This window comes from Micromys minutus, assembly GCF_963924665.1.
Source record: "Micromys minutus genome assembly, chromosome: 1".
Lineage (NCBI taxonomy): Eukaryota > Metazoa > Chordata > Mammalia > Rodentia > Muridae > Micromys > Micromys minutus.
Genome location: NC_137969.1, coordinates 197086259 through 197099431, shown reverse-complemented (window position 1 = coordinate 197099431; position 13173 = coordinate 197086259). Strand labels below are relative to the sequence as shown.

Genomic DNA, 13173 nt, shown 5'->3' with positions numbered 1-13173 from the left:
GATAAAGGCATATGCAACTATGCCTAGCTTTACATGTATTTTTATATTTTGTTACATGGTAAGTTATAGATTGTTTGTCAGACTTCTTTTAATTAATATTTTCTTTCTTCACAGAGTCAAATGTTCTAGCTGGCACTTTAGTTGCTCATACAGATGCAGTCTGGGGTCTTGCCTATAGTGGCATAAAAAATCAGTTACTCTCTTGTTCAGCAGACGGCACTGTTAGGTTATGGAATCCACAAGAAAAATTGCCATGTATTTGCACTTATAATGGAGACAAGGGTAAGTCAAATTTGCCTCTACCAAGAGCAGTGGTTTTTGTTTTTGTTTAAGATTTGTCACTTATATATGTGTCTTGTTTATGTCACATGATCGCAGGTGCCCTCGGCAAAGCCTTAGATCCCCTGGAGCTAGTGTTACATGCAGACAGTTGTGAACTACCTGACAAGTGCTAGGAACAAAAGTCTTAAGTAGCAGACATTCTTAACTGCTATGCCCAAAGAGCCTTTAGTTAATATATGTGATTTACATATATTTTATGTATGTGTATGTACCCATATAGGAATGCCTTGGCATACAGGTGGAGGAAGGTTATCAAACAGCTGGCAGGGATCTGTTTTTCTACCATGTGGGTACCATGCGGGTCATAGGGGTGGAACTCAGATTGTTGGGCGTGATTGAAAGGACCTCCTGTACCTGCTGAGCCATCTTGCTGTCCCAAGAAGATTTTATTAAAAACTGGAGAGTGAAAAGGACAAAATATTTCTTTACTGAGTCTAAGAGAAATATTTAAGGAATTTTATAAAACTCACTTTGATCTTTTTACTTAGTCCTGTTTTGAGTTGTTTTTTTTTTTTTTTTTTTTTTTTTTTTTTTTTTAAATTGGAAGTATCTTGAAGATGTACAATGAACCTCAATGCTTTTTTGGCACTTTTTAGAACATGTTCTGTTTTTAAAATAAACATTTGCATTAAACACTAAGGTAGACAACTGATTTAGAACTTTATATATGGGGTTGTCCAGAAACTCACTGAGACACTTCTGTCTCTGCCTCCATAATGCTGAGATTAAAGTCGTCTACTGCTAGGACCAGGTCCAAGTGTAATTTCTGTAGATCCAGAATTTGACTTGTATTAACTCCTTGGTAGGGCTTACACATATGGCAAGAGTCTCCCCAGAAAATCATATAGGAGTGCCAGGTTAGGAGAAAGGGATGTTTTGAGGTATTTTTGGTTGTCTTTTTGGTTGTGTTTTATTGTTGGTTGGTTGTTTTTAAATTTTGTTTTCCTTAAAATTGGCAGATAGTTCAAATGAACCAATTTCTTTTCTTTAAAAGAAAATGCATCACAGGATACGTATTACTCTATACTTTTTAAGTAGCTGAGACGGGTTTCTTACCACCTTACCCCAACACATTGCTTTCGTTTTCATTATTAGAGTGAGTGAGTGAGTGAGTGAGCGAGCGAGCGAGCGAACAAGTGAGGAGTAGTAGAGAAATATATATATTTATGTACTCAGATAAATATATATGAATCTATTTTGGGCCCTTACAGAACATGGAATACCTACATCAGTTGACTTCCTAGGCTGTGATCCAGCTCATATGGTTACCTCTTTCAACACTGGTAGTGCGGTAATTTATGATTTAGAAACGTCACAGTCATTAGTGATGCTTTACTCACAGGTAGATTCAGGTAAGTTTTCTTGGATTTCTTTTAAATTTCTTTTAAAAGATTATTACATGAAGGAGGATGATCTTTTAGCTAATTTTCATGCTATGAATTTAGGTTAGAAAATAATTTGTTATATTATTGAACATCATTTCTGCTGCTTGCTCAAATAGCGTGGGTATATGGAAACAAAAATGTAACTTGAAAGCAAAGGAAATAAACGCGCGCACACACACACACACACAGAAAGAGCCAGGCCTATATAGAGAGACCCTGTTTCCAAGAAAACAAACAAAACCAGTAGGAAACTGATGAAGAGTCATTACCCATTTTCTGAAGTTATCTGCAAGCAGCATTCCAAGTATTGCACCCGATGTATGTTATAGTTTCTTTAAAGAATCCACAGGAGTCTAGGAGTTGTGGTTAGTTATAAGTCTGTTTACCTACAAGTTACCTTTTAAGTGGAAGTTTGGGGGGCAGTTTATCGATTTTTCCCGGTGGAGGTTTTGTTGATTGTATTCCTGTGGTAATATTTTTAGAGGGCTCTTCTTATCATAGATGTATATTATCTGTTTATCTTTTTGTGATTTTCTGTCTAGGTTAATTACATTAACTGGAAAATTGGCTTTTATTTCTTCCCTATTTGTTAATTAAATTCTCAGAAATTTTCTTTTGTTTCTCAAAGTATTTTTAGTATTAAAATATCTCATATCTAAAAATGTATTTGTTTTTAGTTCATTCAAGTGTTCCCTTTAGTACACTGTTCAGATGGTCTCAGTTTAGCCCGTGGGAGCTTATTATTCAGGTTGGCTCCTCAGTCTCTGATGTGGCTCTCTCAGGATGACAAAACAGTGTAAGCTCATCTTGCCCACTTTGTACCTCAGGTCTGAGTTCATCCACTTTCCTAAGAAACTGTTGTTGGTGTTAGTATGATTGGCAACAGGCTGGTTCCCTAGCCTATCATTCTCACTTCTATCAGAAGTCTTTCTGGCTTCTCCTTCTAGGAGTGTTCACTGTTTGGTCTTTTTTATAAACAGACTTAGGAAACATGTTTTTGTTGTTGTTGTCTTTACTGTAAAAGACTCGTGGTTCAAACTCAGGATTCTCACAGAATCCTCATGTTGCCATTCTCATTTGATACATATTCTAATTCCCACACAGCTGTCAGCATTGCAACTTCCAGCAGCTCAACAGTAGTCCGTACCTAGCATATATTCCCTGTGGGCCTGTGTTCGTAGTCACTACACTTTATGATGCTTGAAATACTTCTCTTTTGAGATTATACCACCAGTTCACTGGATTAAGTTTATTGCTTTTTAAAATACGAAGTGTTTCAGTTACGCATGACAATTAGAAACACACTCCATGTTATAGCCACTGTCCTTCCTGGTTCCCTTATCACCCAGTGTGAATAAGATAGATGGGTGCTTAAATTTAGTGTCTGAGGATTTTTAATGTGAATTCACAGTGAGTTCCAGGTCCTACTTGAAGGTTTGAATTGTAGGTCAGTTTTGTGCTGAAGATCCAAACATGGGGTAGTCTGCTGAGCTGTTATTAATAGAGCCTCAACCCAGGTAGTTTGTATTTTAAAGTAATGTGTTCCTTTGTTTTTCAGGTTTACAATCTAGTAATCACATTAACAGAGTAGTAAGTCACCCTACCCTTCCTGTTACAATAACTGCTCATGAAGACAGACACATCAAGTTTTTTGACAATAAAACGGGTAAGACTGTTGATTATAGATTATTGAAAGCACTGTTCTTTTATGTAAAGCATATTGTCTTTTGGTTTATGAAATAATCAAGTTAAGCTTTTATTGAGGTGCTGGGGATTCATGAAGTGCTTCATAACCCCACCACAGATCTGTTCTTCTGCTAAGCTACTATAACTCAGTTTTACTTACTTAATATAGCACTCTCAAATGTCCTAGTTTCATTTTTGACTATACATAATTCTTTGCCATTTTCATTAGATATACATTCTTTAATTTGAAAATTTTTTATATTATGTTTTAATATAACAAAATAGATTACTTACTGGCATTTCAAGTATGTTCTTAAAACATTCTCAGGGGATCAAATGCCGGTATAGTGGGTACTGTTTGTTGTCATCTTTATTGATTGGCTCATAGTTGAATCATAGATGTATATACAGTATTTAATTTCTAAAAATCTATTGTGTATATGATATATGTAGTTAATGCATGAGTGTCACAGCAGACATGTGGAAGTCATAGGAGACATTTGTGGAGTGTTCTGGCCTTCATTTATATAGGATATATGTATCAGATTCAGGCCATCAGGCTTGTCAAATTTTTTACCTGTTGAACCATTGTATTTATTTTTAAGGACTGCTTTTCTGTTGCCGTGTAGAATATTACATAAAATACTGCCTTGTGGATGCTGAAGAGATGACTCAGTGCTGCTCTTGTGAATAATCAAAGTCCAATTCCCATTGCCTATATGGGTCTGTTCACAACTGCATGTAACATGTAACTCTAGCTTCAGAGGAACCAATACTTTTGACACCCGCTCCCCTTGTAGGCACGCCCCCCCCCCCCAAAAAAAGTCTTTAAAAAAAAAAATACTGCGCCTTTCAGGAAGTCTGACAAAGTGGCCTACGTTTCTGCTTTTAGTAACTATCCTAAGAGAAACTTATATTTTAGGGGGATGTGTCACTGTTACTGTGAAGAGACACAATGACAAAGGCAACTGGGAGGGAGGGAGGGAGGAAGGGAGAGATTAGACCTGGTGTGGGTTTTTGAAACCTCAAACCACCCTTGTGACACACTTCCTTCAACAGAGTCCTTCTAATCCTTTCCAAGGGTTTCTTTCCCTGGTAATTAAGCATTCAAATACACTACCCTATGTGCGCCTAATTCAAAATACCCCAGGGGGGTGAACAAAAAGTGTCTCTAGAGCTTTTTTTTTTTTGGGGGGGGGAAGAAATCAATAGATGAGTTGATAAGATTTTACACACTAAAAAGTAAGTGCAGGTTTGCAGATGTAGCTTAGTGAATATATACTATCTTAACATGCACAACACTCGGAATTCAGTCCTCAGCATGACATAAACTGAATGCAATGGTTCATCCCTGTCATCCCACCACTCCGGAGGAGGAGGAGGAAGGAGCATTTGGAAGGATAGCTTTATAGGTCAGAGAATAGACTGGCATGAGTAGGGCCTAGGCGCGGTCATCAGTGCTGCAAAAATAATTTTGAGTTTCTTATATTGTGCCAGTGTGATACTAGGAAAGGGTGTTGTATGAGGGAGAACTGAGGAGAAATTTGAGGAAGAAGGGGCCTGAATTGGTTGGGAACTTGTTTGTGAGTAAACATTTATCTACCGTATTTTTTTTTTTTCTTTTTAGGTTTGTATTTTATGGTAGGCAGTGGTGGTGCATGTCTTTGGGAGGCAGGGGCAGGTAGATCTCTGAGGTTGAGGCTAGCCTTGTTTACAGAGTTCCAGCACAGTCAGGACTCCACAAAGATATTCTGTCTTGAAAAGCAAAATAAACAGAAAAAACATTTTATATGTATGAGTATTTGCTTGCCATGTATGTGTATATCATTTTTGGTGACCATGGAAAGGACCTAGGTCCTGCCCATGTATGGTAGTTTAGTCTCTTGAAAGCTCCCAAGGGCTCAGGCTAATTTTGTTGAACTTCCTGTGCTGTTCCTATCCCCTTTAGGGTCCCCAATCCTTCCCCCAACTTTTCCATATAAGAGTCATGAGCTTTGTCCAGTATTTGGCTGTGGGTCTTTGCCTGTGTTTTAGTCAGCTGCTAGATGGAGCCTCTTAGAGGACAATTATGCTAGGCTTCTATCTGCAAATATAACAGTATCGTTGATACTGTCAGAGATGAGTGCTTGCCCATGGGATGGGTCTCAAGTTGGGCTGGTTATTGGTTGACCATTCCCTCCATCTCTGCTCCATCCCCCATCCCTGTATTTCTTGTAGGCCGTAGATGTACCCAGTTGACTCAGTTCGATCCTTGCTGCCCACCCTAATGTTCTGGGTTCCTAAATGAAAGATACATTCACACAACCTTTATATTTTTATATTCCTTAAACAGCTCAATGGGTGGACCGCTTCTAACCTCCACATGGCTAATCCATTCTCTGATGTTCCAAGTTATTACTTACTAAAACCTCCATCTTGGTTGCCCCAGACCCAGATGTGCTACATTTCCTGTCATCTATGTAATGGCTGTGTTCTCTGTTCTGCATCTCTCAGGAGTGGCAGAACTCTCCACCCTCCTCCTCAGGCCCTTGCCCAAGAATCCTTAAAGTCCTGGCCCTGTCTCTCTCTGCCCCACCATTGCCTGCCAGCAACTTTGTTTACCGATCAAAACCAACTGAGGGCAGAGTTCATCAGTCTTACACATGGGGCACTGCAAACAGGTTTTTGGGGAAACCTAATTAGCATGAGAATATAAGCAGCTACAGTAGAGAGGACAAATTTTGGATTGAAAGTTTTTTGGATAGGTTGGTATCCTGCACTGGGAGTCCTGCATGTTTACAGGAGGTAGCCTCTTCAGGTTTCATGTCTCCACGGTAGGAGTCTCAGCTAACCTCACCTCCCAAAGACTCCTGGGAGCCTCTCCCATCCCAGGTCTCTGGCACATCCTAGAGATGACCCCCACCCTATCAGCTGCAGAGTACCATGTATTTTCCTGGCTCTCTGTCCTGTCTCTCCCCACACATGATTCTAAAACACGCTCCCCATTCTCCTATCCATTTCTTCTCCCACCCAGATCCCTCCTTCCATCTGCCTCCTATGGCTATTTTATTCTCTCTTAGACGTGAGATTCAAGTGTCCTCACTTGGACCTTCTTTTTTGTTTAGCTTCTTTGGGTCTGTGGAGTGGGTATCCTTTACTTTGTCGCTAATATCCACTTAGAGGCGAGGACATATCATGCATGTTCTTTTGGGTCTGGATTATCTCACATAGAACAATATTTTCTAGTTCCATCCATTTGCCTGCAAAAAGTATTATGTCTTTTTTAATAGCGGAATAGTATTACATGTGTACATGAACCACATTGGATCTGTATCAAATGTTTGGTTAGGGACATCTAGGTTATTTCCAATTTCTGGCTCTTATAGACAAAGCTGCTATGAACACTGTGGAGCACCATGGTGGAACATCTTTTGAGTATATGTCCAGGAATGATAGCTTGGTCTTCAGGCAGAACTATTTCCAAAATTTTCTGAGAAACCTCCAGATTGATTCCTGGAGTGGTTGTATTGCATAAGTTTGCACTCTCACCAACAATGGAGGAGTGTTCCCCTTGCTCCACATCCTCTCCAGCATGTGCTGTTGCTTGAACTTTTCATCTTAGTCATTCTCAGGGTTTAAGATTGAATCTCAGGGTCATTTTTCTTTGCATTTCCTTTGAAGTGCTTCTCGACCATTCCAGATTCTTCTGTTGGAAATTCTGTTTAGTTCTGTACCCTAATTTTAATTGGGTTGTTTGGTTTGTTGGGGTCATTCTTTATATAATTTGGATATGATCTCTCTGTCGAATGTAGGATAAGTGAAGATCTTTTCCCATTCTGTAGGCTGCCATTTTATCCTATTGACAGTGTCCCCAAATTTAAACTTGCACACACACACACACAAAATAAGTGAATCTTTATTGTATAATGAACTTTTATGATAAAACGGTATACAACATTAAACCCAGGAAAGGAATACAGGACAGACCAAAATACTGATTGTGCCTAAGTCCTACTTGGTGAACAAAAAAAGTCGTGTGTGTGTGTGTGTGTGTGTGTGTGTGTGTGTGTGTGTGTGTGTGTTTATTGTTCAATTTACTGTTTATTTGATTGCTTGATTGAGTTACATCATCCCATAATGATGGAAATTAATCCTTCTGATAAAATATTCTCCTCTGCCTGTAAAGGCATTTTGGCATAACACTATATGAATATTTTTTGTCAGTACTTAATTCTGTTAGAGGTTTGATAGCAGGCATAGAAATCCCACTAGTTACCATAAGCATAAAGTACATGTAGGACAGGACATAACATGGAAACAGTTTTCTTGGTGAGTATAGATTAAGCATAATGATCTTTGAATGCCAAAAGTTGCCACAAGGCTATATTCTTAGCTCTAGGGTTATTAATGGTTTAAAGTCCAGGTGTACCACACTCTGAGAAGGTGCTATGCATTTATTTTTTCCTAAGAAGAACCAAGGCTTTTGTTTTTTGGCCTTTGTTTTTCTTGAGCTTCATATGGCCCGTGAGTTATTTCTGGAGTGTTCGGAACTTTCTGGGGTTAGTATCCAACTATCAGTGACTGCATATTATGTCTGTTCTTCTGTGACTGGGCTACCTCACTCAGGATGATATTCTCTAGATGCATCCATTTTCTTAGGAATTTTGATAAGTCATTGTTTCTAATAGCTGAGTAGTACTCCTTTGTGTAAATATACCACAATTTTTGTGTCCATTCATCTACTGAAGGATATCTGGGTTCTTTCCAGCTTCTGGCTATTATAAATAGAGCCGCTATGAACATTGTGGTGCATGTGTCTTTGTTGCATGTTGGAGCATCTCTGGGGTATATTCCCAGAAGTGGAATAACTGGGTCTTCAGGTAGGACTATGTCCAATTTTCTGAGGAACCACCAGACTGATTTCCAGAGTGGTTGTACCAGTTTACAACCCCACCAACAGTGGAGTAGTGTTCCTCTTTCTCCTCATCCTATCCAGCATCTGCTGTCATCTGAGTTTTTGATCTTAGCCATTCTGACTGGTAATCTCAGGGTTGTTTTGATTTGCATTTCCCTGATGACTAAGGATGTAAAGCACTTCCTTAGATGCTTCTCAGCCATTCAATATTCCTCAATTGAGAATTTTTTGTTTAGCTCTGTACCCCATTTGTTAATAGAATTGTTTGATTCTCTGGCGTCTAACTTCTTGAGGTCTTTGTATACATTGGATATTAGACCTCTATCAGATGTGGGGTTGGTAAAGATTTTTTTCCAGTCAGTTGGCTGCTGTTTTGTTTTCTTGACAGTGTCCTTAGCCTTACAGAAACTTTGCAGTCTCATTAAGTCCCATTTCTCGATCTTTGACCTTAGAGCACAAGCCATTGGTGTTCTGTTCAGGAAAATTTCCCCTGTGCCTATGTGTTTTAAGGTTTTCCCTACTTTCTCTTCTAATAGTTTCAGTGTACCTGGTTTAATATGGAGATCTTTGATCCAAAAAGGTCTTATTAGGGTTCCTAAGAGGAGTGTGGATGATGAAAGCTAAGTCCTAATTGGTGAACTAGTAAAGTTTTAGTGCAGTTTCCTAACAGGAGTATGGATGGGTGAGAGCTACTTACAGAATAGATCAAAAAGACCAGCTGTAATAGAGAAAGGCTCACCCCAGTGTGAGTGAGGGTAGAGTTCTCTATACAGCTTGTAGACAGGTTTGCAAATAGGAGAAATCTCTGAAAAGAGGCTTCTTCCCAAGCAGCTGTTTACAGCTTCTAGAAAACTAAGGACTGGAGGAATGGCTTAGTGGCTAAAAAACCCATACTTTTCTTACAGAAACACATCTTAGTACCTACATCAGGCACCTCTCAACGTCTTGAAATTCTAGCTTCAGGGAGCCGACACCTTTGTGACTTCCTGCATATACATAGACACACATACAATGCATTTACAGCAATTAAAAATTAATTAAAAAAGAAATGAAGATGGAACAGGATTTCCAGAATCTTGAAGTTTCTACTTTCCTCAGACATCTACTGACTCCAGTGAGCCTTCCTCCCCATACCTCCCCTGTAGAGGAATGCTTCATTTAGGAGCAAAAATCTTTTAAGAATAACTAATGTTAAAATTTTTCTTTGGGACTGGAGAGATGACTCATCTGTTAAAAGCACTGATCGCTGTTTCAGAGGTCTTAAGTTCAAATCCCAGCAACCACATGGTGGCTCACACCATATAATGAGATCTGATGCCCTCTTCTGGTGTGTCTGAAGACAGTGACAGTGTATTTATATATAATAAATCTTTAAAAACATTTTTTGGATTATTAATATGGTAGATGCATTTTGAAAAAAAAGTTAAGAAGCCAGACACAAAAGCTGCCTTTTCAGAATCTAGTGTAAAGCATCTAGAATTAGCCAGTCTCTAGAAAAAAGACTATTGTTGATAGGGATTGGGCAAGGGTTATATACTTGGAACAAGGTTTTCTTTCTCACTGATGATATAGGTAGTGGTTGCCCACTGTGAATTCTATGCTTCTAAATAATTAAATACTAACTTGTATGTTGTAAATATACTTTCCAAACTCTATATATTATATATTGTGGTGATTGTTTTATGTGGTAGTGCATTTTACCTTCTGCCTCTTAACATTAATCTTCTGTTATGTTTTATAGGTAAAATGATCCATTCTATGGTAGCTCATTTGGATGCTGTTACAAGTTTGGCAGTAGATCCCAATGGAATCTATTTGATGTCTGGAAGTAAGTTTGAACTTCAGTACAACCTACAAAGTTTATAAAAAGAATTTTTCCTTAGTCACAAGCTTATTTGTCTTTTACAGGCCATGACTGTTCCATTAGATTATGGAATTTGGACAGCAAGACATGTGTACAAGAAATAACAGCTCATAGGAAGAAATTGGATGAGTCAATTTATGATGTTGCTTTCCATCCATCAAAGGCATATATCGCCAGTGCAGGAGCTGATGCTCTTGCCAAAGTATTTGTGTGAACCAACATAGACTCACGTCGTGGGAAAAAGATGTACTTGGTCAGAAAGGGGGTCTGCATCACTGCCATCACGAAGGTTACTGATATGACACTACACGTGATCTGCCTGGTGAAAGCTGTTGGGGGCAGGCAGAAGGGAATCACATCCTAATAATGTCAGGCTTATTAGTTTAACTGTAATTAACTGTATTTTGTGGGACAGGAAGAAAAAGGACTCCGGTATCTCTGCCCTATACTGGATATGAACTGAGCAGTTTTTGTTTTTGTTTTTAAGGTGTTTAAGCCAATGTGGAGTCTGATCCTAGGGGGGAAAAGGACTTTTTGTTGGGCTCTGTGTGCTGCCCTAGGGTTAGGAATGTGGTGCTCTTGTGGGGAAGCAAGCTCCAAGGGTAGCTTTTTCATCTCTTAGTGATCTTATGTTTATCAGTTGAATGCCACAGATTCCCTTTTAAACTTATTTTGCTTTAAAAAAAAAAAAGAAAAAAGAAAAAGAAAAAAGAAAGAAAAGAAAATTTAACTTAAAATATTTTAGCATTAGTTGCACAAAATGTTTGGATAAAATTCTAGTTTTTTAAGTCTTTTTATATATTTAGCCTGTCACAACAGTGCTCAAGATCATATTGATGTTTTTCTGCATTATACAACCCTAAAACACAGAGATCTCACTAACCTGCCACCTATAACCACTTTCTTTCCTCCTTTTGCCTAATACAGCTCAGCTAAGTCCTTCCTAAAGATGATAAATCACCTCTGTCTACATGTCTTCATGAACCAAGGACTATCCAGTGTATTAAAGCAAAGCTGTGGAGTTTAGTGCTCCGAATGAACTCTTAAAACTAATCTTGACATCCTATCACTATGTGATATTTTGTACATCTTACTGTATTTACAAGTTTATTTATCAAGGATTATCCATCTTGCTAATGGCCTATTATTTATTTTACCTTTTTGTTGGTCTTTATATCCTTTTATTAATGTGCTAAAGGAACCTGTATATCTATTTTGGAATCTATTTTGTTCGTGTTGAACAGTCTAAAATAGACTAAAAAATGGAATATTTTGTAGTTAAGTTACAAACCAAGGTATTTCTCCCCAAGATATTATCTTGATTTACCATGATTCCAAAACAAAATGATCTAGTTAAAAAAAAAAATTGGAGGATATTTTATTACCATTACAAATATTTTAAAACAGTTGAATCAGGATACAGAAGTCTGCTGGATTTGGACTAGTCTCCCCTGTTTTATTTTTTTAGATGTGCTTACTTTTATGGTGTAACTAAACATTTTCTTTGTGTAATGCATGATTAAGACAATAAAGTATTTTTTCTAGTCTTCCAGAAGCCTTTTCTGATCAGTTTGCAAGTTTTGATGAGTTTTGTAAGGTTTTTGTTTTACAGACTATGAATCAGCAAATTTTTAAGATTGTACCACAGAGCAAACATACAGCTGTTGAAAAATAATGTATATAAAATGCATATAATAAATATTAAATTGTGTACCTGTATGTTGCTGTTGGCCACATCATTTCATGTTGAATAATAAAGTGCAATACTCTCCACAATTAAATTAGAAAATGGAGGTGCTTCCTTAGTGAGTTCTTTATTTTTTTGTTATTCTTTTTATATGTTGTAGTACTTAATGATACTCTAGTGAGGACACAGCAGAAACACTCAAGGATACTTTTCAAAGTACTTTGCACCACCAGGGTTAGCTATTAAAACACGCATCCAGTGTCGTCCCCATCCCCCAGATTTCAGAGATGAATTTCAATAATCTGTTTAGATAGCCTGTTGCTTTAAAATGTGAGTTTTACTCCATAAGAAGTAGTTGTCTTGTTTAGCTAGACCTGTTTCCACAGACACGTTTAGCGAAGAATAAACTGCATGATTTACTAGTAGAAAATGTTTCAAGATATTAGCACTCTCTTTCTCAAAAGAAAGTGTAAAATGGAATTAAATTAGACAATTCAGAACTTACATGCAAATTCTATTTGGATTCCTGCTCTAAAAATTATACATTGAGAAATTTCAGATGACTCAGTTGCACCTGGTTTAAAAAGCAAAACACAACTAAGACTTAAAATTTGTAAAAAGTAATTGTTCCTCAGGCGATGGTTTAGTGAGTGAGTATAAGGACCTGAATTTAAACCTCTAGCACTCATGTGAAAAGCAGGGTATGACTGTTCATGTATACATCCCCAATGTAGAGGCAGAGACAGGGATCCTGAGAGCTCACTGACAAGCCAGCCTAGCCCTAAATGGTGAGTTTCTGGTTGAGTGAGAGCATCCTCTCTACCTCCTTCCCCACTGGAAAAGTACTGGAGGGAAATGGGCTGCTCCAGCCTCTGCATTCACACAGGGGCACACAAACACACTTGCATGTGCCACTTATGCCAGAGAGACACTAAATGGTTCCTGGTTTCTGAGCTGAAAAATGAAAACACGAAAGGGATATTCTTCTCCCATACCCCTGTTTTTAACATTCCCCCAAAGCTAGTTCTATTTCTGGCAACATTCTGAAGTCATTGAATAACCGTTTAACTGTAATGAACTCGTTGTGGTCCATAAATATTTGTACTAAACCTATGATGGACTTTAAAATATATATATATATTTATTTTTGATGATGGTTAACATAGAAAACACTAAAAGGTTGAAATAAAGTAATGTCCTATTTTTGTTCTGAGTTTCCATTTGTGATTTATAAAAAAATCATTTGGCTCAATGTTTTAAGTTTTAATGGTATTTTAATGTTAGTGTTTTTTTTTCCTCTCTTGATTTTTAATCA

General features: G+C 37.8%; 1 protein-coding gene across 2 annotated transcripts in view; it reads left to right on the top strand.

Annotated features, from left to right (window-relative positions):
• Positions 1-11890, top strand: part of STRN3 (striatin 3) — a 68232-nt gene extending 56342 nt beyond the window's left edge. For both annotated transcript variants that reach the window (XM_080928148.1, XM_080928147.1), the window contains 5 exons: positions 115-282; positions 1554-1694; positions 3286-3393; positions 10049-10135; positions 10216-11890. In XM_080928148.1, coding sequence (XP_080784274.1) covers positions 115-282; positions 1554-1694; positions 3286-3393; positions 10049-10135; positions 10216-10385 — 674 coding nt within the window. In that variant the 3' untranslated portion in view covers positions 10386-11890. The remainder of the gene's footprint in view (positions 1-114; positions 283-1553; positions 1695-3285; positions 3394-10048; positions 10136-10215) is intronic.
• The last annotated feature ends 1283 nt before the right edge of the window (positions 11891-13173 follow it).